The sequence below is a fragment of the Lissotriton vulgaris genome, chromosome 1_1, assembly GCF_964263255.1.
Source record: "Lissotriton vulgaris chromosome 1_1, aLisVul1.2, whole genome shotgun sequence".
Taxonomy (NCBI): Eukaryota; Metazoa; Chordata; class Amphibia; order Caudata; family Salamandridae; genus Lissotriton; species Lissotriton vulgaris.
In genome coordinates, this window is record NC_141685.1 from 43,516,833 (window position 1) to 43,541,375 (window position 24,543).

General features: G+C 43.8%; 1 protein-coding gene across 13 annotated transcripts; it reads left to right on the forward strand.

Annotated features, from left to right (window-relative positions):
• The first annotated feature begins 4,795 nt into the window (after positions 1-4,795).
• On the forward strand, positions 4,796-9,351 carry LOC147737134 (uncharacterized). Of its 13 annotated transcripts, none has more exons than XM_086966361.1 (3): positions 4,796-5,878; positions 5,963-6,198; positions 6,367-9,351. In XM_086966361.1, exons 1-3 carry the CDS (start codon positions 5,076-5,078, stop codon positions 7,074-7,076), a joined length of 1,749 nt encoding a protein of 582 aa, XP_086822487.1. In that variant the 5' UTR covers positions 4,796-5,075; the 3' UTR covers positions 7,077-9,351. The 13 variants fall into 13 exon arrangements, with proteins under 13 accessions (XP_086822487.1, XP_086822637.1, XP_086822409.1 ...); XM_086966511.1 differs by having other exon boundaries at positions 4,796-5,340; positions 5,593-6,180; positions 6,265-9,351; XM_086966283.1 differs by having other exon boundaries at positions 4,796-5,232; positions 5,311-5,786; positions 5,958-9,351.
• The last annotated feature ends 15,192 nt before the right edge of the window (positions 9,352-24,543 follow it).

Consider the following 24,543-nt stretch of genomic DNA (forward strand, 5'->3'; position numbering starts at 1 on the left):
TAAACTCCCCACTGCAACTTACTCAGCGTGACGTGCCACCATCCCACAACAGAAGCTGAAGTTCTCAGACTACCTTTTGAAAAAAAATGTCTGGTGGGAACTTAAAGGACATTTTTTGCACAATGTACAGGAGAGTCATCACTTTAAATAGGGCCACCTGGCCCAGTAAGGAGAGCGGGAGCGTCCGCAAGTGTGGGGCATCCCAGCGAAGACGGTCTAATTTCGGGAGTATGTTCCTGCCTGTGCTCTCTTGTAATGAATACAACCAAATAATTAAAGCCATGTAGTGCCCCCCGAACTGTGCACCTAGACTGCAGCCGCAGGGTCCCTGCCACCAGCAGGAATATTAAGGACTTCTTCCAGTTGATAATATATCCTGATCACGTGGAATACCCCATTTGAGAGGTCCTGGTGAACCCAAACAAGTGTGAAGAGCATAGGAGACAAGGAACATCCCTGTCGGACGGCAAAGACTCGGTAGACTGTATTATTGAGGCGCATGCTCGCTAAAGGGGCCACATACAAGAGCTTAATAGCAGCGCCACTGGTTCAGCAAAGGAATCCCCTGTTGCATGTGGTACTCCATTAAGGTGTCGGAGATTTAAGCATGTTCCCTGGTGTGGTATAAAGCCCGATTGATCAGGATGAACCACTGTTGCAAATACAGTCCGCAGGCAGATTGCCAGGGCGTTCGCAAGGACCTTAGTCTCAATATTAAGTGGGGAGATAAGTCTATAAGACCCACACTCAGTTGCCGGTTCGTCCTTTTTGGGATGACCGCCACCTCAGATGTTCTTTGGTCCTCCGGGAGACACCCTTATTTTCATATACTCTGGAGGTACTCTCTGATTTTATCCATCATGCTTTTATATAATTCTAACGGGAGCTAATCAGGTCCAGTCGCTTGCCCTGTTTGCAAGGTTCCTATTGTGTAATTTATTTAGTCTACTGTCAGGTCTTGGTCTAGTGCGTCTAGGTCCTTATTTGTTAGCATTGGCAGGGTCAGGTCTTTCAGGAAGTCTCTTACAGTATTTCCGTCCCCTTGTTGTCTGTGTCCTCAAGGATCCAGTTCCGTCCTATGTCTTGTCTCTCTAACCATGTAAGCAACTCATTGGCTTTATCACCGACATCATAGAAACAATGCTGGGTAGCCAGCGCATGAGTGCCCGCTTTTTTCCATTAGTGCTCTTAATGTGTGCTGCTACAGTTGATGGTGTAATGGGAGAGAAACTGATTCCCCACTTACCAAGCGAACCTCCAGGAAAGCATATTCCTTGTCCTGAGCCTCGCACTTCAATTTACGTTCCTTCGACATTCTCCCAATCAAGGCTTGTGTCTCGCCTCGAATCACTGCCTTGAATTCATCCTATAGCACGCAAGCTGATTCAACAGGCCGCCCATTCTCCTTAAAATAGAATTCTGCTCTATCTCTCAAATGAGCTTTGAACGTCTTGTCTTTTAAATATCACGGATCAACCCTTGGGGGTAGGATGAAGTCCACAACCGGACCATCAAGTTGCACCTCCACCAGCGAATGGTCTGAGATTCCCCCTGCTATGTGCGTAGCAGCTCTAAAATCAACTTTATGGCTAGTCTGGGTGAAAGGATGGTGCAGGCATGCCAGACTACCATGTGCTGCAGGCAGGTGCGTCTGGTTCTCATACCCTCTTCTCCTCTAGGGGCATTTAGGAGTATCATGAATATAGTATAGGTGCAGTTCTGTCACTCCAGTCACCCCAATGCGTGTATGCTCTGTCGTAAGCGTCTTATCCTTCCAAAGGATGAGTCAGTCTTGTCTGGGTCTCTTTCCTGTTTCCCGGCACTTGAATGGCACGCCCGAGCACTCAAGAGAGCAGTGACCGACCAGCAGACTATTGTGGAGCGCTTTTGTCCTGGATGTAAGGCTGCATACAGTAGGGCACTGACTCTGTCTTTTCTTTGCCTTTGCCTGAAGATCAGCAGTCCCAAGGTAGCAGTCACACCTGGCCTGTCGGTAAGTGCAGCCCCTCTGGAGGCCCGACCGTCAGCAATTAAGCCCACACTGTGGCCGGCTGGACCACAGGCGTAAGCTCAGACAGGGTGTTCGACACTGGAGTAGTTGTAGTCCCTCATGGGCCTCTGACACAGAGTAGTCAGAAATTTAGCAGCTAAAAGCCCAACACAGGCTCTTCAGGAAGCCAGTAGATTCAGACCCTGTTGTGTTAGGAATTTGGCAAATGCAACCTTGAACGGGCCTGTTGGCAGCACACAATCGTCCTACTGGGCCTCAACAATCACGTTGTTGTAGAGTTTTATTTTCTGCCTTGAACTGCTGGGAGAGTCTTGGCATCCCTTAGACTTGCTGGTCCTGCTGGATGGCTCTCCGGCCCGCCCTACAAGTACCGGGGATGTGTCAGACCTGCTTCTTCCAGGACAGCCTTGTCCTCCTGCTGGATAGTCAAACTCCCTTCCCTTTCTTACAAGACAGGCAAGATTCTAGGCAGACTTCTAGGCTCTTCAGGACAGATACACAGCTTCTCTATTAAGTAATTCTGCCTGCAGGTGATGTCCCCTCGACTTAGATAGACTGTCAGGCTGACACAATCCCTAGTGGCACAGCAGGCCCCTGAGTACTTTGTAGAGCACATTATTCCTTGGTAACAGAGGACTTTGAACTAGGGTTTAAAAGAGGGATAGATGGTCCCACTTGCATACACAACTGGCAGGCAGGAGATGCGGTTTATCCTGTCGCACTCTCACATTGCTTTTATGCTACGCACACGAACACGCTAAACACACACTTGATGTTAGTGCAAAGTCTGGGCACAGGCATAGAAATGGAGCATTACATACGTGTGTCAGTAGGACGCCACTCCACTAACCATGATGCAAAGATCTCATCAGGCTATTGATCCTTACAACAGGATTCATTGCCATCACCGCTCTAGCTGTTAAACCCATGACAGTCCTCTGCCTTAAATAAGGGCACACTTGGTGTGACCCTCCAGGTCACAGGACCGGTCCAAGACTTCTCATAGTCCCTTGTTCGAAGTTGCACAGTACTGGGGTGTCAGAAAAATCTCATGTAATTGTTTTGTTTTTTTACTTTGTGGTACATTTACCCCAGTAACGTGCAGTCACAAGTTTGACGCCATGGACTGGGGAGTTGCCACGAGGAACAGATTCTTCTGCCTGTCAAACCACATGCCATTCTCTATTTCATAGTGTTTTTCTGCTTTTATTTACCACTAGTTTTAAGCAGGTGGTAGATATATGCATGTGGTTGGTTGGGGGGGGCGATGGGTGAAGCAGGGGAGGAAAGGGTAAAGAAATGTCCAACAAAGGGAAGAATTGTGTGTTTCTCCCAGTTTGTAAAACAACAGCATAAGTCTTGGCTGCTTCTGCTGCACCCAGAGTCTTGTGCGTCTTTTCAGTCTAATTTTCCTGTCTGGAAAAAAATTGTGTCCTGTTTTTCTGCACCCGGTACATCCAGGTGCAGAAAAACCCAACAACTGATAATCAGGTGGAATAAAATGAGCACATGAAAGTACTCCTTAATTTCATTGCCCTTGATTCATACTCTGGACCATAGTTGAGGGATATGTCTAGGCATAGTCCTCGCAGCACACAATAGATTAGGTTGCCTTTGGGAATCTATGTTACAAGTTCATAGGGTGCATGTATCCTTTGTGAGCTTAATAAAATGTTGAAAATTCTATAAATCCTCACTCCTACATCCAAGTACTCTCGGGCTACTATTCTACACTCTGCTCAACATTTTCAAAATTCTGCAACTCTGCATTGATTTGGCTTGTAAATTATATTTTTGAAAATTTTCATGTATTAACTATTTAATTTTAATACTATAGGTGATTGAAATTACTGACGAAGAAAGCAAGATTTAGCACCAGGCAACTGAAGTCAGTGCCATAAGAAGGATTATTTTGAAAAACTGAAGGACATCCAGCATTCTACGTTTAAACAATTTCCCAAATCTAGGTGTGGCGAGGAAGTGGAAGACGAGGAAAGTACTATACTGTAAGTGAAGTCTCTAATTTAGCATTCCATTAACCCAGAGCAAAGCCATATCTGTGCACAGAATAACCTTCATCTAAAACATCATGTAATTCCAGAGAGGAAGCACACACTGCATAAAAGAAAGTTATAACAAAAAGTTTCTTCTGCAGACCATCAAAGAAAAGACGCTGAGAGAAGACTCCGAAGCTGACACGTTAACAACCAAAAGATTGGAAAATCACCTTTGTTCAACAACCGAGACTATCTGCCTCTGGGTAGAAAACCACGACCCACTCTGCTCACTCTTGCGAAAACCTTAAAAACTCACTACTTTATTGTGTTCATGACCATCTCAGATTGTTTCCTTTTTATTGTGTACTGTTCTGTAATTCTATGTAAATTGCCTCAACATTATCTGCTGTGCATGAGGGATATGTAAAACTGTTAAAGATAAAAATGGATTAAATGCGCACCGTTACGCTATAGGTAATGTAAATAAATCCTCGTCTTCAGAACTACAAATCTTAACCTTACACCAAACATAGAAAGGGTAAAAGGAACTGATGTTCTGCGACTAATGATCCACAACAGTACTGTGCACGTTCTAACGCCCTCAGTTACTGCCATTATGTCAGTGCAAAAAGGTACTTAACAGTTTAATCATTAAATATCAGACTAACACCTTATCACTGCATTGCTAAGAACCTATACAAATAGATTTGAGAACATTTTCAGTCACAAAATAAGTTGCTGCCGGAGAGGCTAGACCTAAAGACTATTATCTGCTAGAAACATTTCAACATGTGTTACAGGGCTGCTTCCAGACATATTTTGCTCAATTCAAGTGTTAAGAAGATTACACACAATTTCTTATAGAGATAAATGCTGAACATTATCTAAACAAGCTAGACTCTAAAATCAGGTTCCCTCTTACCGTGGCATATAAGCAAGAGAAAACGAAACATAGAGATATTAACTCTAGGAATACACCTTATAAAAACAATGACTGTGAGAACAAATTCAGTGTTCAAAACCGCCTCAATCAAGGTAAAATAACCTAAGTTGGGGAAAAAAGTTACATGTGCCAAAAAAGATACAGCCCTAAATCTTATCTCACAGAATTTGATAGAATGCACACTGGGGGAAACCACTTTCAGTGCAATGTATGCCAAAAAAGTTTCAGACGTAAATCTTATCTCACTGAACATATAAGAATCCACACTGGGGAAAACCCTCATCAGTGCTCTGAATGCCAGGAAAGGTTTTGTAACAAAGAAAGCCTTTCTCAACATGCAATAACCCACTCTGTGGAACAACCTTATCTGTGCTCTGAATGCCAGAAATGTTTCAGTGTAAAAAGTAGTCTCACACGGCATAGAAAGATCCACACTGGGGAAAAGCCTTATCAGTGCTCTGAATGCCACAGATGTTTCAGTGAAAAAATCAGACTCACTGAGCATATAAGAACCCACACTGGGGAAAAACCTTATCAGTGCTCTGAATGCCACAAATGTTTCAGTTACAAAAGCAGTCTCAATCAGCATATAAGAACCCACACTGGGGAAAAACCTTATCAGTGCTCTGAATGCCCAAAAGATTTCAAAATTAAATCACTTCTAACTGCACATGTGAGATTCCACACTGGGGAAAAACCTTATCAGTGCCCTGAATGCCACAAATGTTTCAGTGATAAAAGCGTTCTCAGTCGGCATAAAAGATCCCACACTGGGGAAAAACCTTATCAGTGCTCTGAATGCCAGAAATGTTTCAGTGAAAAACGCGAACTCACGGTGCATATAAAAACCCACACTGGGGAAAAACCTTTTCAGTGCTCTGAATGCCAGAAAATTTTCCGAAACAAAGGAAGTCTTTCTCAACATACAATAACCCACACAGGGAAAAAACCTTATCCATGCTCTGAATGCCACAGATGTTTCAGTGAAAAAATCAGACTCACTGAGCATATAAGAACCCACACTGGGGAAAAACCTTATCAGTGCTCTGAATGTCAGAAATGTTTCAGTTACAAAAGCAATCTCACTCAGCATATAAGAATCCACACTGGGGAAAAACCTTATCAGTGCTCTGAATGCCACAGATGTTTCAGTGAAAAAATCAGACTCACTGAGCATATAAGAACCCACACTGGGGAAAAACCTTATCAGTGCTCTGAATGCCACAAATGTTTCAGTTACAAAAGCAGTCTCAATCAGCATATAAGAACCCACACTGGGGAAAAACCTTATCAGTGCTCTGAATGCCCAAAAGATTTCAAACTTAAATCACTTCTAACTGCACATGTGAGATTCCACACTGGGGAAAAAACCTTTCAGTGCTCTGAATGCCAGAAATGTTTCAGTGACAAAATAGAACTCACTCAACATATAACAACCCACACTGGGGAAAAACCTTACCAGTGCTCTGAATGCCACAAATGTTTCAGTGTAAAAAGCAATCTCACTCAGCATATAAGAACCCACACTGGGGAAAAACCTTATCAGTGCTCTGAATGCCAGAGATGTTTCAGTGAAAAAATCAGACTCACTGAGCATATAAGAACCCACACTGGGGAAAAACCTTATCAGTGCTCTGAATGCCACAAATGTTTCAGTGAAAAAAGCAGTCTCACTCAGCATATAAGAATCCACACTGGGGAAAAGCCTTATCAGTGCTCTGAATGCCACAAATGTTTCAGTGAAAAAAGCGGTCTCAGTCAGCATATAAGAATCCACACTGGGGAAAAGCCTTATCAGTGCTCTGAATGCCACAAATGTTTCAGTGAAAGAAGTGGTCTCAGTCAGCATATAAGAACCCACACTGGGGAAAAACCTTATCAGTGCTCTGAATGCCACAATTGTTTCAGTGAAAAAAGCAGTCTCACTCAGCATATAAGAATCCACACTGGGGAAAAGCCTTATCAGTGCTCTGAATGCCAGAAATGTTTCAGTGAAAAAAGCAATCTCACTCAGCATATAAGAATCCACACTTGGGAAAAACCTTATCAGTGCTCCGAATGCCTAAAATGTTTCAGCCGTAAATCGCATCTCACTGGACATGTGAGAATCCACACTGGTGAATAAAATTATCAGTGCTCTAAAGGTAAAGATTCAGAGGTAGTGATGGTTACAAGCGCCATAAGAAAACACACCATCAAAATAATTCAGTGCTCAGAACGCCAGAAAAACATCAATTTTATACTCAATCTCACTCTACATGAGCAGACTCACACACGGGTAAAACATTACCAACGCTGTGAATGCCAGAAATTCCTATTTGACAGGCACATCCTCACTAACCAAAAGCGACTCCATACTGATGAAAACCTTATGAGTGCTCTGAATGCCAGAAAAGCTCCAGAGAAAAACGCTATCTCACCATGAGAAACTCCACACTTGAGAAAATCCTTATGCCATAAAAGGTTGAATCTGAAAGACAGTGTTATGCTTCATGAGAGATCCCAACCGGGGGATAAACCTCATGAGTGCTCGAAATGCAAGCAAAGTTTTGGTTACAAATTACTTCTCACTTGTCATGAGCAAACTCACAAGGGAGAAAAAAGCCTTATGTGTGTTCTGAATGTCAGATAAGGTTCAATCACGAATACAATGTCATTTCACATGAGAGAATTCACACTGGACTAAAGCCTTATACAGGAGGGGAAAGACAGAAACGGTATACTCAGAAAGGAGACCTCACTAAACATGAGAAATGCATCCACACCAGGTGAAAAGTAAGGCGTATCCTGAGTTGTAGAAAAGCTTCTAACAACCTGATTTTAGATGAGAGAGCACATATTGAAGTTGCAATAGGATTCATCAAGAAACTCTTGCAGGATAACTTAGGCTGCCTGCATGCAACCTCCAAAGAAATTTCAGGCCTTGAAGTTTTTTTAATTGCAACAAAATCCACAATTAGGTAGAGTTCCTCAATGAAGAAATCCCGCAAAGTGACAAAAAAACTCTGGCGCTCTACTCGGAGTTCCGCGAGCAGCGGAGTGCGTTAGGGTCATGCTCTTCTTGGTGATTTTGATCCAGGGGTGTTTGTCCCGCCCTGTAAAAATAATCGCGAAAGGCACCATGTGAAGCACAAGAGGGTGCAGTTGCTTCTACTCGAGCTGCAGCTTTGTCAATGTGAAGGAAGGTTTCTCAATGCGAGTGGTTGTGACCTGCCGCACCCACTTGCATTGAGAAATCCGACGACCAACTTTGAGAAATCTCGCCAGGAGGTTGATTTTCCTTGCCAACTAGACCTTGCTACGCCCCATGGAGCTGAGTTTTTAGGACTCTACGAGCTCCGCTGAGTTCACCACCCAGAATTAGATAATATACAACAGCAGGAAAACATAACAAACCAGTTACTTGCCTTCGGTAACGCTCTTTCTGGTGGATACTCCTTTACCTGCAGATTCCTCACCCTGTGAATATTCCCCACACACCAGACTGGATCCTCAAACTTTAAAGCAGTCCTGCTACATGCAGTAGGAGACATCATGCAGCTCAGTGTCGATGTCATTCTGCTCCAGAAGTGACAAGCGTAGACGCATAGAAGCACTTCCCATGTGCACTGTGAACAAATACAGGGGTCTGTGAGTTCATTATCTCACAGGTCTGTATCACATATACAGGCCCTGGCCAGATATTAATTCACAATTTTTATCATGATTTGAATTCAAATGAGGCCTTTTCATTTCCAAAAATTCTAATTGTATTCTCTGCAGCAAGTGTATATATAAAGTGTTGAGTGATGACTGCGCAGGGCTCAAGATGAAAGTGATATGATGATAAAACCGTCCGATCCACATTTTGTTCACAAAAACAGGGCTGAAAATACTTTCGTACAATAGAAGTTATGCAAAGGCGATTCTTAGAAGACATAATTTATATGAAATAGTCCCTGTATAGTCAATGTTTCGACCGTTCCAGTTAATTACCGTGGTCTCATCAGGACGGTAGATCGCCGCCTCTCCAATATGCTTCTCAACTATATTCAATACAACCCAGTACGGATTCTTCTGTATCTCGGGGCACCGTACCTGGGAGGAACTCACATTCAACTAAGCAGTTCCAGCGCCCGTTCGTCGGACCAAACAACTGCAGCAGGTGAATCCTCGTCTCACTGTCAAACAAGTTCAAGTGTGACACTTCCTAATGAGGCCATCGTCATTGACTGTCTTGTCTGTGAGAAGCTGCACCAGCCCTCCTGTGATGGTGGGCCGGAAGACCTTCACCGCCAAGTGAAATGCTCGCAACTCCAACAGCTTGTTGTGGAGTTGGGTCTCTGCCGGTGATAAGGGTTCCCTAGTCTCTGTCTCCCATATGGCCTTCCCAACCCAGAAGTGATACATCCGTCACCACTGTTAAGTCTAGGTGGAATAGGGAGAGGGGTCTGCCACTGGCATGATCTAATTCACTGGAGAAAATGTTGGATTCTGCCAACAATAGGGTGAGTCATCGTCTGGAAGGACACAAACAGGTTTTGCAGCTGCACCAGTTGTAGCAGCAGGTCACTCAGTGGCATGATATCCCGGACTTTGCCTTTATGTGCCATGGCCATGAAAGAACTGGGAGACCTGTTGGGTTTGCAGCAGGGTCTGGCGCTGGCAGTGTTGAAAAACCCCTCTGTAGCCAAAAGGGGACGAGATTTGTGATGAAATTGCGTGGCGAAGGGAGACAAGCAGTAAGGAGGCGCACTGATTGTATACCCCCCACCTGACAGGATGGTGACAGACCCCAACCACCTGCAGGGGAAACGTGCCACCTCATCTCATAGCTGCCAGGTGCTTTACTATGTAAGCAGAATGGTGGTTTACAACTGCGCTTACGTTGGGGCACCACATGTTTTTTCCAGCATAATTTGTTGTACTCCCCCTGTGTGGGATGACAGCACCCGCCGAAGACTGCACCATTGTGTAGTCTGGGACAGTGCACCTTCCCTGTAATTCTGAACTGGGTCTTTAAATATGGTAAATTTTCTGTGCCTATTTAATTCAGGTATACAAAGAATGTGGTACTACTTGTATACTAGGGTAGGTCAAGGAAGATTGAATTTCTAAGGTGGCGGAAATGTTTTTGTCAAAGTGCTTTATTCCCTTAACACCCTCCCGTACCCTGAACATAATGAGATTACGTAGATTACACCTCTGTGTGTCTAATGCTGCCATTTGCATTTCAAGACCAGTGATTAATGTGGCTTTATTAAGTTCAAAGCCATTAGGCGTTCCCGACCTGTCTGATGGAGCTGCATTTGTACATAGGCCTTCCTATATTATGAGATTTATTCCTGCTTCAGTCTTTAATTGCGATGAATACTGTAATACCCAGGCATGAAGTCATCGTCGAGCTGTTTAAATAATCCATCTGTCTTGCCACCTCTTCCCCTCTGCATCCTTAACCAGTGGCCTAGCCAGTGTGCCCTGGGCCTCAAGGTAAGAAAGGAAATGCGACCCCTGCCCTCTGTTTGGATTGTGGAAAACATCAGTAATCATTGTTCTGTGGGCCCCTCAGGCCTCTGTTTGAACTGTGACAAACAGCAGTTATCAGGGTTCAGTGGGCCTTTAAGGCATCTGGGACCTGGTGCCACCGCACCTGCTGCCCTAATAGGAAGCTAAGCCCCTGCCCTTACCAGCTTTTATTCTAGCACAACTGGAGAACCGAAACAGCCAAGTACTGATCTGGCCATATCTGCAGGCATGCAGCCTGCCTCTTGCACTGAAGGGATTTAGGTCGCATGAAAGCAGCATGCGGGAAACAACTATTATCTGAGGCAGAGTCAACCAGCACCTCGTCTGTTCCAACCTGAACCCGTTTAAAACCAGGGACGAAAAACAGTTCATCGTCATCCCTTACTTATCAGAAGGGTAAAATAGATTCATCTAACATTACAGTGTACCACATAAAAAAATTTGATTCTGTTTACAAATTAGAACTAGCATGCATATAGAAAGGGGAGCCTTTGGCCAAAATAGCCATTTTCCCTACCCATACTTTTAACACAGCTTATACAAAAATGCTAATTACATTGTCATCCGGAAATAGTCATTAGCGCCTACTCATAAGCAAATGCCACTTAGAATTGTCTTTCACTTCAAGCTTTCAAAAGTAAATTGATTTAAAAGCAGTATTGAATTTGTTGACATTATGTACTTTTACCAAAATTAAGAGCATCAATTTTATGAGACACCATAGAAAAAAGGAGTTGTTTATATATACTAAACCTTCAGAAACGTTTGATTAACCAGTTACAAAGTCACGTCTAGCTTAGTTAGTTTATAGTCTTTTTTTTAACAGAAATTATTTTACATTGTTGCTGGATCTGCATGACTAAACACTTATAAGGCCTCAAAGGTGAGACCTATTGGCTATGCCAATGCTTGTTAGTGATTGAGTACATTGAGCAGCAGAACTTTTGATTAAGTCCTGAAGAATGCCGCAAACACCTCTTTGGAGGGTTAATATGCTGAAACATGTTGACCTCTTATTGACTCTAACAGTGCATATATGTTTCTCCCACAGTGCCCTGTTTTTAATCCTGGCCCAGGGGCTTACAAATAATGGAAACCACATACCCTTTAGCAAGTTTTAACTTTCACTCTGCTGCCCACACTACCCTGAGCTCATTATTGTGGTATTTAGTATACCTTTCTTTACGACAAAACATGCCCGAACTCCTCCCTCTCAGTGAGGGGGTTGTATCACAGTGCATGGAGATTCCTAATAAGGAAGCATGCCAACTATGGTGGGTGAGGGATATTTCATCTTAGCTAGGTCTTCATTTGAAACAGTAATCCTCAGAGACCCAAGGGTTTCTTGATTGTGGTAGAAATACATTTTTACCCCTTCATTGTACGTTCAAGCACAGACCATTGCATGAAATGTTGTGATCTATGTAGGGAAAATACTCTGTGCACTGAGAAAATGTGTTAAAATAACAGAAAGTTGATAATCGCATTTAATACCTTCTCAAACTTGGATTTATCTAGAAGAGAAGTCTGTTAATTCTAGCAGATGTTTGATACCACAAGATATAAAAAATTAGGGGATCTTTATCTGATATCTTTATCTGTAAATTATCTGAAATTATTGAACATAAACTTATGCACTTATCTATACTAGTATTATAAAGAGAGAACTTGCACCTTTTGGCCAGGTAAACTCGGGAACCACAGCACCAATCACAACACCCAATACAGCGTTGGAAAGGGCACTTGCAGCAGAAGGACATAGGCTATGCAGACGCCCACCATATACATTTAAAATGTAAAAGAACCGTGCCAGCAAAGTAGTCCCTTTTGGGCGTGTCTTCATTGTGCTGTGGGTGTGTGCTGGGGGCGTGACAATCGCTGGGGGCATTCCGTCACGAGTGTTGTTTTTTCTTCCCAGGTTCTATACATTCCTGCTCCCTTTAAATAGTAATTCAGTGGTGGTCCCATTCTCTTAGAACCACCCCAAGCACAGTTATGGGCAAAAATACAACTAAAAGACCCTGCAAAGCATTATGGGATAAGCTTAGCATAATTTTTAGCATTCATGAAAGGGTTTCAATGTTTTTGAATTTTACTCATCAGGGACATCTTGGGACGACGAGGTGAACTGCAGCTTGATGTATAATATTTTAAATGCTATTGCATTTGCCTCATCAGGGACATCTAGGGACGGCGAGGTGAACTGCAGCTTGATAAATAATATTTTAAATGCTATTGCATTTGAATCATCAGGGACATCTAGGGACATGAGGTGAACTGCAGCTTGATGTATAATATTTTAAATGCTATTGCATTTGCCTCTTGGGGACAACTGGGGAGAACGAGGTGAACTGCAGCTCTTTGTAGAATTATTTGGATACTATAATATTCACTACCCACTGCTAATCTCGTCCCATAATGGTTTGCAGGGGCTTGATCTCAAAATCATCACCTCTCTCACTGCTTGCTGGAAGCTAATTTCACTCTTGTGAAATGACTATATGCATTTTAGCATGTAGAAATACTTGTTATTTTACCTTGAATATATGAGGTTTCTGTTTAAATAATTGGAAATCTGACTGAACGAAATATTGCGGATTTATTGTACCAAGTTTGCGCCAATTCCGCCCACCCCTACTTTAAATACCCCTGCACCCCATAATCATAACCCACCCTTACTCTATAAAAAACCCCAACACCCTTAAACACTAACCCATCTTAACCCTATAAATCTACCCTGTACCCCAAACCCAAACCTATCCCTAAACCCTAAAAATACCCCTGTACCCCAAAACCAAAACCTAGCCCTGAATCCTATAAATACCCCTGTACCTCAAAACCCAAACATACCCCTGAACCCTAAAAATACCCCTGTACCCCAAAACCAAAACCTAGCCCTGAACCCTATAAATACCCCTGTACCTCAAAACCCAAACCTACCCCTGAACCCTAAAATACCCCTGTACCCCAAAACCCAAACCTAGCCCTGAACCCTAAAAATACCCCTGTACCCCATAACCCAAAACTATATCTGAACCATTAAAATACCCAAACACCCCAAAACATATACCTCAGTACCCCAAAACATATACCCCTATACCCATTCTTGCCTTATCCAAACATTTTTTTAAAATATGCTTTTACCATTCATGCATTTATAACAAATTTCGTTGTAAATGTATGCGTGGTAAAAGCATATAAAATGTAATGTCATGCATTATAATGGCATTGCGGAGTCATGGTACTTTCGTAATGAAAGTATGCAGAGTGATGGTATGCGGAAAGAAATTTGCGGAATAATGGGTGTTTACCCTCCCCCGTAAGTACATTGGTGGCACGGCGGCCCACATCTCCAGCAACATACTCATATTTTTTCACCACCAATTGGAAAAATGCACAGGTCTCTCTCATTGATGCCCATCACCGACATACACTTTTAGACACACCTCCCACCACAAGTTCTAGAATTGCGAACTTTAGAGATGGGGAGCTACGTTAGAATCTCGGCATCAGCTCAACATCCTGTGATTCCAAGCAAATCGCTTTGTCTCCCCGTGCCTGCCACAAATCAATGTGTTCTTCTGTAATGTAAATTGTGCTCATGCCATGTTGTCGAGTTCGCGCTATATAATATTGCAAGGAAAATAAAGTAGGGAAACTCGAGTTCACACACTACTGAACGCGCACTCTTAAGTGCATCAGCAGTGCACTGTGAATCGGAGCGTTTCACAGGCCTGTCACAGATAAGAAATGCTATCAAAACGAAATCCTACGAAACAATATACTACTGGCCGGCAGCAATTCATACCCGGACAACGTCGGGACGGGCTGCTAGTTATTTCTAAAGATAAAGGAAGTTCTATATTTCTCTTTTCTAAACTAACCCCAGTGCGTATGACTACAATACCCACCTCTCTCAAATCAATATTGTGCTTGTTTAGTGAGAAACCAGGAACTGCGCATCAGTATTTTTCTTAGGAAGCTTCAAGTTAGAGAGTGAAAACACTTTTTAGAATGACCCAAAAATTGTGATAAAGATATTTCAATATGTTTGACATAAATAATAGGTACATTTCATTACAATATTGAAATGGGAAATAACAGGAACAAATATTTACACAACATTACAAAAATATTAGCAATATAGGAAATACTATATGAATTAATAATCCATTTGGTAAAAGTGGTTGCTTGTAGAGTCAGCATACTACTGTGTCTGTGATTGCTTTTAAATAAAGGCATTTTTAATGAACCCCATTTTACTTTCAGATTTACAAATGTCCTCTTGGGTTACTAACTCCTGTTACTGTTTTCAGCCCACATATGGTTTCAAAGCTTAATACATACCTTAAGGATGTATTAAATATTCAGAAGGGAAACTATTAACATTCCCCTTCCAAATTCTGAATTGTTAAATGGGCTTAGTACATTTAAAAAAGGGGTTTAGCATTTACAAACTCTTGTGAATTACCGAACCAGTGGATTTTTTAAACAATAAAACCCTTGGTACCTGAGGCTATTTTTCTCAATTCCCTCCAAATTAAGTTTACTAATAATGTTAGTTTAATGATAACCGGTGCACGTACCTATTTAGTGTTAGTGTTGCTTCAGATCAAATAAAAACCATCACACATAACTCTTATACAATACTTAAAGACAGAATTGCTGACATCCAGCTTTAATGTTTTGTTAAATATATTTGCAAATGTCGTCACTTAAACAGGAAAGCAGCCAAAGCAGTCTCTTTACATAAAATAGGATGTAATCATAATCTTTAGATACATTTTCTGAGTTTCAGGAACAATGTGTGTCATCTGGGTTTACTCTAAACCACTATAATAAACATATTCAATGCTTTGAGATTTGATCTGTTTGTACTGGTTTCCATTGCAGACAATAATCAAGATTTAGAGCAAGGGTCAATCCCACCCATGGCTTTTAAAATCTATTTATCAATGATCTCTATTAGTGTTATCGCAACTAAATCTGTAATATAACTGATCTGAGAGATGGACCTTCAAGTATTATGCTCAGTCAACTTATTGAACAAACTATGGAGTTAAAATCTGAATAGATTAGATCCACAAGCATTGCCTGACCACTGTATTTTACATCAATAGATTACTTATCAGCACATTTTCTCTAAGTACAATTCAGTCATCTTCTATTTTTCGCGGAGCTCGTGCTGGGTCTGTTTGAACTCTTTTAAAATATGACATTTAAATCCAAATGTTCAGGAATTCTAGTTTCAAGCCTGGTCAAACCTTAATGAATGGTACACCTAAAGATGCCTTTCTGTTCCTACATTTTATTGTGCACCATGATTCAGAAATGGCATGTTTTTGCTTTCGGAGGTAACATTCTAAACATATTTATTATTGTTGCCATCCGAAACATTATTACTAATTTGAAGATAACATCAAGTGGTCCGGTGATGCTTGCTGGAATGGGAAGTGTTTAATCAAAAGGTGGATTGAATTCAAGTTTAGGTGACAATTTAGCAAAAGCGTGTGGATTTTGTATATATTTAAAATTGTTGATTTCCAAAAAGGCCTAAATCAGTAAATTGAATTTAAATTCAAGTTTATCATTTTAATCCTATTGTTGCAAAAGATGTGATTTTGAACCGCATGAGGCGGTTCCTTTCCAGAAAGCATTCAGGTTGTAATCATGAGTCAAATAATGCTGAGGAGGTTAACATATTCAAATTAAATTCTAATTACGCATGAAATGTTCATTGTTCAATATATTTCTTAGTATTTTAATGTGCAGACTTTATTGCTTAAGGAAAATAATTAGAATTTGTTTTTCTATTTGTAGGAAGCATTACATTAATGAAATCTCTGTATCCCACCTTCTTTCCTTTCCCGTTCTTCATGAACGTTTCTATTGTTGAACTTTAAAGATTGCACAAAATTAAGAATTGTGCTCTACATAACTTTTCTGTGTTACAGTATGTTGATTTTTATGTACAACTTTTGTCTCATGTGTATAGCAACTGAATGTTTTGCTTTAATAATCAGCTTATGTTTATTAGGTCTTATTATTCAATAAAATGTTCAAACACAACAAATGGTAGTTGATATGTATTTACAACTGCAGCAGTTTTATTGTATGGGCACTTTCAAAGGGGCCAAAAATATGGTCTGCAGGTTGACGGAGTACCACATTGGCATCAGCAGGGAGAGGTTTGAGCAGGTGATTGGGGGTATATGTAAGGTTAGAGTAGGGGGAACAAAGCATGTACATTGTGGAGACTGTGACTCCTGGAGTTAATGTGAGGGATACCATGCTACCCTGTAAATGAATCCCCTAGTGGTTATTATCAACAAACTTTATTCGGTTTTATAAAAGAAAACCATAAAAGTCATACATAAAATGATGAAACATCTTCCAAGTTACAGATTGACAAATATAATATGTCCAAGTTAATCAGAACACAAGATACAAATTCATGAATTACAGTACAAATTCATGAATTACAGTACAGAAGTTAATTGCAGTTTGACCTGAGTCTAACAGCGACCCGTAAAAAGTTAATCGTATGCAAAACAGTGTCTTTAGAGAGGAGTTGTAAAAAGATAAGAGCTGGTCTCACCCGCCTAAAACCCACTTTTTTGAGAATGGGAATAATAAATACCTTTCTAGGGACAGCATAAAAACTACAAAACATTATAAAGTGCATCATTTCCTGAGGAGACTCACCGTTGCAGCCACAGGACATGAGGCACAGGCCTCTGTGGGAGGCACGAGGGTGTACCAAGAGGTAATGGAAGAGGTTGAGCCAAAACCGGGTCAATAGAAAACGATCATGGATGCTTTTAAGCCCTACAAGATAAGGTTCGGTGGTTGGTACAGTTTTTAACACAATGTACCTACGCACACTAGGCTTACACCACTCATTTCCCTCTCTATCACAGCGGCTCATTCTTAAAAAAAACTCTTTGACCAGAGAAAGGTCCCTCTTACATATGCGCTTAGGGTTAATAAATAGTTCCTACCTACCCTGGAGAGGCGAACTCTTATATAGTGGAGCCATCGGATGCTTGAGACATGGTCAAGTGAAAGGCATTCCCGTAGGACGTCTTTGCTACGTGTATTTTCTTGCTCAGCCCAAATATTAAGCCACAAATCCAGGTAACGGAAAGCCAGTAAATCTGAGAGGAAAGGCATCCCCAATTCTTCATGCACGACATAAAACGGGCTGCTTTGTGGGACGGAAAAGGCCCATCACAGGAAAGAGTTTTCAGCACTTTGCACTGCCCCTACCCCAATGTGCCCCAATATCTCACGCCCATAGCTAACCTTTGAGATATTTTTGGCTTCATATATCTTCAAAAGAGCCCCTATTGGCTTCCCTCGGACTCGGTTGGCAAAGTTAAAAACAGCTGCAAAAGCTTTCCCTAGATTCCCTTTCTTCCAAGTAAGCAAAGGGCGCCAACTGAGGGAATCGTCAAACACAACTCCCAAATAGGAGAAAACATTGGTCTTCAGCGTTGATGAAAGTCCGAGTTTAAAAGTGAACTGCTTAGCTTTACGATCTTCCACCTGCATAATGAACGACTTGGCATGATTAAACGAAAGGTCCAAGTCCTCCATAAAAAGGGCAAAATAATTCAGAAGAAGTTGTAGGCCCCTAGCTTCCCTCCTATAGGACTGGCAGGCTACGCTCGTCTACCTGGGGACGATCAGCATTTGTGGCCAAAAGGGCCTTCTCTAAGGAATTAATATATAGGTTAAAAAGAAAGGGTGCTAAAATGCACCCCTGACACACCCCTCTCTTGAAGTCAAGCTGACTGGACACTTACAGATCCTTTGAATAGCGGATAACCGATGTTGAATCACGGTGAAGATCCCTCAGAATTAAAACAATGTTACTGTCAATGCCAATGGAGGACATCAGCTGCCACAGCTTGAACCTATTGACACAGTCGAATGCTGAGAACTGGTCCATGAAGGCTAGGTATATGGGGCTGGAACTAGCCACAGTGTAATTGTTCAGAACCATGTATAGGTTTAAACACTGTTCCACAGTGGAACGACCTGATCGAAAGCCGTTTTGGATATCAGATAAAAAGTCGTTTTCATCAGCCCAGGATACAAGTGTGTCAAAAACCATGCAGCCCACCACCTTCACCACAGAGTCCAGAAGAGAAATGGGCCTATAACAGTAGGTCCTGTCCCGATCTCCCTTTTTAAATACCAGGACTATAATCGATAAAGCCCAAGAATCTGGGCGGCCAACCTGGACTGCAGCATTGCTAACAGCTGTGAGGACAGGCACCCAGGTTTCTACGTGGGAGATGTAGAGATCTGTCGGGATCCCATCTGGCGCGGGGGCCTTGTTTTTAGACAGATTTTGCGTGGTGAAAATAAGTTCTGACTTGCCTTCCACCCTTTCCTGCCCCTCAGTTGGCGGGGTTTCTGACTGGAAGATGCCCTTGAAATGATGTACCCAATCGTCCTCTGTGATATGGGCATCCAGTAAATTAGCATTATTCCCAGATAGAAATGGGCTGGTAATAATGCCCCAGAACTTTGAGCTATTACGCATTGTACTAGCCTCCACTAAATCGATCCAGGCCTCCTCCCTCAGGACAGACTTGCAAGTTGCTAGAGCAGCCTTATATGCTCTTTGTAGGCCTTTGACCGCCACTCGGTCTCGGGGCTTAACACCCAAGGCCTGTCTCAGGTTCCTGGAAGCCTGGGAGCACGCCGAGTCAAACCATTGTGGACCTGGTTGCTAACGGCCGCAACCCGGGTCCCGTGGTAACCTCCATATGACAGTAGACACGGATCCAAATGCACCTATGATGTCCGGAGAACTTGCCTCATCATCGAGACAGGTGGCAAACTCGGTGCGACACAGAGTTAAAAGGGACTCGTGGAGTAGCTCTGGGACAATACACTCCCACTTTACGCTCCTTCCCGCTTCCACCTCTTTAAGGGAGACACCAGCCCCCCGCCCACCTTGGTGTGTCTGAGTGTTAGGGTCCAGCCAGTTGAGACACAAATGGGGTTGTGGTCACTGCATTCACTCGCCTGCACTGAAAAATCGGCAACCAGAGAGTAAAAGGGGGTTCATACAAAGGTGAAATCAATAACGGTCTCACACCCTCTCCCAATAAAGGTGGGAGTAATGTCTGTTTTCCTCAGAGGCAGCTTATTTATTACAGATGTTAGATCAAATTCAAGCAGGATGGAGTTAAGCTCAACACCCTTGGGAGTATGTTCCATGTGTAAGCCTGCTTGTCGTGCACAGCCCATAGCTTCCACTCCTTACATGATGTCCCTACACAGTTATATTTCCCTCATCCGGGTGTGTAACTCCAGCGTTGAAGAAGTTACCAGAGCAGCTTGCTCCTTCCACTGGACAACAACATCACATGCAAATTGAGAGAGACATACAGTGAGGTATTGTAAGAAACTGGCTCTGTATACTGCACCAAAGTGAGGTACAGTGTGTATAGAGTCCAAGGGTCTCCAGAGGTCTGTACACTGCTCCAAAGTGAGGTACAGTGTGTATAGAGCCCAAGGGTCTCCAGAGGTAGGCGGAGGTTAAAGTTAGATAGAACCTTACTCTCTAAAGTGGTAGCTTGGGCGAGCAGTAAGGCAGTATCAGAGGACAGTGTTAAGCATTTGATGTACACACTCAGTCAGCAAATGAATTCACACACTCAAGAACTGAACTCTAGGCCAATTGTTTTTGTATAAAAAAAATATACTGTTGTTTTATTTCTAGAACCAAGCAAGCCTGGTACAGGTAAGCATAAAATACTTTGCGGTAATCATTTACTTGTATGAACACAGTTCAAGTATGCAGTAGAAATTTTACTTTGTTTGATTTACAGGGGAGCAGTAGTATGCAACACTTAGCAAATACAGTACATTGAAATGAATAGGCTTTTTCACTAAATTGCAGGTAAGTTACTTTTTGCTTTACTTTTCTTACTCAGTGCTGGATACCTAGATTCAGCACTGGTACATTTCCTAGAAACAGCTAAGTAATTAGGTTTTGGTTATTCGCATGATTTTTAAAGAATATTTTCTGTTTTCAAAACTCCACACTTGGAAACTTTTTTGAGCAGTACATTGAAATGAATGGGCTTCTACAATACACTGCAGGTAAGTTACTTTTCGTGTTACTTTTCTAACTCAGTGCTGGATACCTAGAGTCCGTCCATCATGCCCTTTTGTATCGCTTTGTTCGCCCTAAGTTGGCAGGGTATGCTCAGACGTGAGTCCCTTGCTCACCTTGCCACTTGATTCAAGATAGCCTGGCTGATGAGGGTTATGAACCTGAAACCGGTCCCAGGATACTTGTTTCCGGTCCAGGGAAGACATGGCTTGGCAGTTCGGGCTGGACTGTTCCCATGAGGCACAGGGTCAGACTGATTTGCATATGGCCATGTCTGAACTGGGGTAGCGGAGTGAGCTAAAGAATGGTGATGGATTACATCCAGATCAGTTGACTGGGGGTGAGTGTTTAGTTTGCTCAAACGCTCCGTCCATCATCCCCTTTTATATGACGTTGTTCACCGGAGTTGGCAGGGTATGCTCAGACTTGAATCCTTTGCTCACTATGCCACTGGATTGAAGAAAGCCTGGCTGATGAGGGTTATGAACCCGAAACCGGTCCCGGGATGCTTGTTTCTGGTCCAAGGAAGACATGGCTTGGCAGTTCAGGCTGGACTGTTCCCATGAGGCTTAGGGTCAGACTGATTTGCATATGGCCATGGTGAGTGCTTTTATTGTCAACGCTCCATCCATCATTTCCTTTGGTTTTGCTTTGTTCGCCATAAGTTGGCAGGGTATGCTCAGACGTGAGTCCCTTGCTCACTTTGCCACTGGATTCAAGCAAGCCCACCTGAAGACGGCTGCAATGCCAGAAACCGGTCCTGGGCAGCTTGTTTCCGGTCCAGTCAAAGTCAAATAATTTATATAGCGCACTACATACCCAGAGGGTCTCAAGGCGCTTGAAGAAGGGTGGGGAATTTACTTGTCGAATATCCAGGTTTTAAGTTGCTTTCTGAATGCTAGGTGGTTCTGAGTGAGGCGAAGGTGACTGGGAAGTGAGTTCCAGGTTTTAGCTGCCAGGTAGGAGAAGGATCTTCCTCCCATGGTGGTTTTGTTGATGCGCGGTACAACAGCAAGGGCTTGGTTGGAGGAGCGTAGCTGGCGGGAGGGGGTGTAGAAGGAAAGTCGAGTGTTGAGGCATTCGGGTCCAAGTTTGTAAAGTGCTTTGTGTGCGTGGGTTAGGAGGCGGAATGTTATCCTCTTATTGACAAGGAGCCAGTGGAGGTTTTTCAGGTGACTAGAAATGTGGTCTTTACGCGGGATGTCTAGTATGAGTCTGGCTGATGCGTTCTGGATGCGTTGGAGTTTCTTCTGAAGTTTTGCGGTGGTACCGGCGTATAGGGTGTTTCCATAGTCCAGGTGGCTTGTAACCAGAGCGTGGGTGACCGTTTTTCTAGTTTCGGTGAGGATCCAGCGAAATGTTTTTTTGAGCATGTGAAGAACGTTGAAGCAAGATGATGAAACGGCGTTGACTTGTCTGGTCATCGAGAGTGAGGAGTCCAGGATGACGCCCAGGTTCCGTGCGTGGTCCGTCGGGATGGGTGCTTTTCCAAGGGCCTCTGGCCACCAAGAGTCATCCCAGGCGGAGGGGGAGGTACCTAAGATAAGGGCTTCTGTTTTGTTTGAATTCAGTTTCAGCCGGCTGTGCTTCATCCACTCGGCTACTTCTTTCATTCCTTCATGTAGGTTGGTTTTGGCGGTGTTAGGGTCTTTGGTGAGTGAGAGGATCAGTTGAGTGTCATCAGCGTAGGAAATGATGTTGAGGTTGTGTTGGCGTGCGATGGCCGCGAGGGGGCTCATGTATACGTTGAAGAGGGTGGGGCTGAGTGAAGATCCTTGTGGCACGCCGCAAATGACTTCAGTGGCATCTGACTTGAATGGTGGGAGGCGGACTCTCTGAGTTCTTACGGCAAGGAACGAGGTGATCCATTCCAGTGCTTTTCCTTGGATTCCGATGTTTCTGAGGCTTTGTAACAGGGTGCTATGACAGACTGTGTCGAAGGCTGCGGAGAGGTCAAGGAGGGCGCTGAGTTCGGCGTGTTTCCAGCTTTCCGGGAAGGTGGCGGAGTTGAGGGAGCAGTTGATGACGTCTCGGAGGTGTGGTGCTATGATGGAGTCTGCTTTGTTGAAGATGTGGTGAGGGCATGGGTCTGTGGGGGATCCTGAGTGGATGGAGTTCATCAGGTGGATGGTGTCCTCAGTAGAGACTGGGTTCCAGTTATTAAGGATGTTCAAGGGGGGTGAAGGTACGGCAGTAGGTTGGGTGGGTTGGTCACCGGGTTGGTTGTCGAAGCTGTTGTGGATGTCTGCGATTTTGTTGTGGAAGAACGAAGCTAGGGAGTCGCAAAGAGTTTGAGATGGAGTGATGTCATTGGAGTTGGCAGTGGGGTTGGTAAACTCTTTGACGATGTTGAATAATTCCTTGCTGTTGTGGGCGTTGTTGTCTAGTCGGTCTTTAAATGCGGCTTTCTTGGCAGTCCGGATCAGTTGATGGTGTATGCGGGTGGCGTTTTTGAAGGCGTCCCTGGTGCTGGTGTTTGGGTCTTTTTTCCAGGCCTTCTCAAGGGAGCGACAGAGTTTCTTGGATTTCTTAAGATCATCGTTGAACCAGGGGGCGTTTTTGCTGCCTAGTTTGATTTTACGTTTTTTCAAAGGTGCTAGATTGTCGGCGCTGTTGGTTAGCCATTGAGTGAGGTTAATGTTTCTTGGTTGGGGTTTGAAGAGTGGGCAGGGGGGTTTTGAAGAAGCGATGAGGAGATCTGGTCGATGGTGATTTTGTTCCAGTTTCTTTGCAGAGTAGGTTGAGGATGGTTGTGGGTTGTGGTCTTTTTGTAGACAAAGTGAACGCAGCTGTGGTCCGTCCAATGGAGAACTGTGGTGTGACTGAAGGAGATATGTTTGCTGGAGGTGAAGATAGGGTCGAGTGTGTGACCTGCGTAGTGAGTGGGGGTATTAACAAGTTGTTTGAGTCCGAGGTTGGCGAGATTGTCCAGAAGGGTGGTGGCGTTGCTGTCGTTGCTCTTTTCCAGGTGGAAATTGAGGTCTCCCAATGGAATGTAGTCCTCGGATGGGAGGGCGTGTGGGGTGATAAAGTCAGTGATATCTTCATTGAATTGTGCGCGGGGTGCTGGTGGCCTGTAGAGGAGGGTGCCTCTGAGTGTGGTATTGGGGTCGGTGTGGATCTGGAAGTGAAGGTGTTCGGCTCTAGCGAGGTGGACTTCTGAGCTGGTTGAGATGCGGATGGAATTCTTATGGACGATAGCGATGCCTCCTCCTGTTTGGTAGGTGCGGTCTTTTCGGATGATCTTGTAGCCTTCCCGGATGGCAATGGTGATGTCTGGGGCTGAGGAGGCGTTCATCCATGTTTCTGTTAGGAAGGCGACGTCCGGAGAGATGGTGTCTAGTAGATTCCAAAGGTCGATGGCGTGTCTGTGGACCGAGCTGGTGTTGAGCAGGATGCATTTTTGGTGGTTGGTGTCAGATCTCTGTTTGGTGTTAGTGGATGAAGAGTTGGTCTTGGTGCCGTCATACTTGCAGGAGTTGCATGTGAAGGGTCCATGGGTGTGTCCAGGAGCGGCTTGAGCGCAGTTGGGGAGTCAGCCGGGGTTTAGGGCTAAGAGGGTGGAGGCGTCGTATGTAATGCAGGTGGGGTGGGTGGGACGGGGGCCAGAGGGTCTGGCGCTGGGCGCGGTCCAGGCGCGGATGGGTGTAGACGGGCTTACCTTTGGCGCACCTTCGGCGCGAATGGGGCGCGACCGCTGCGCGCAAAGACATATGTCATATGTGGATGGAGGTGAGGGGAGGGGCAAGGGCGGGGCAGCTGGGAGGCGGGGTCGTGGTGTGGAACTGGGCTGGGCTGGGGGTTAAACAACAAACAACAAAATGGCTGCGAGCCAAGAGTCTACCACAACAGATGAGGGCACAACCTGAGTTAGGCTAGGGAAAGGGCAATGGCGCCAGCACAATCAAGGCAAAATCGATTCCACAGTTTAAAGGCACAAGGCGAAAAT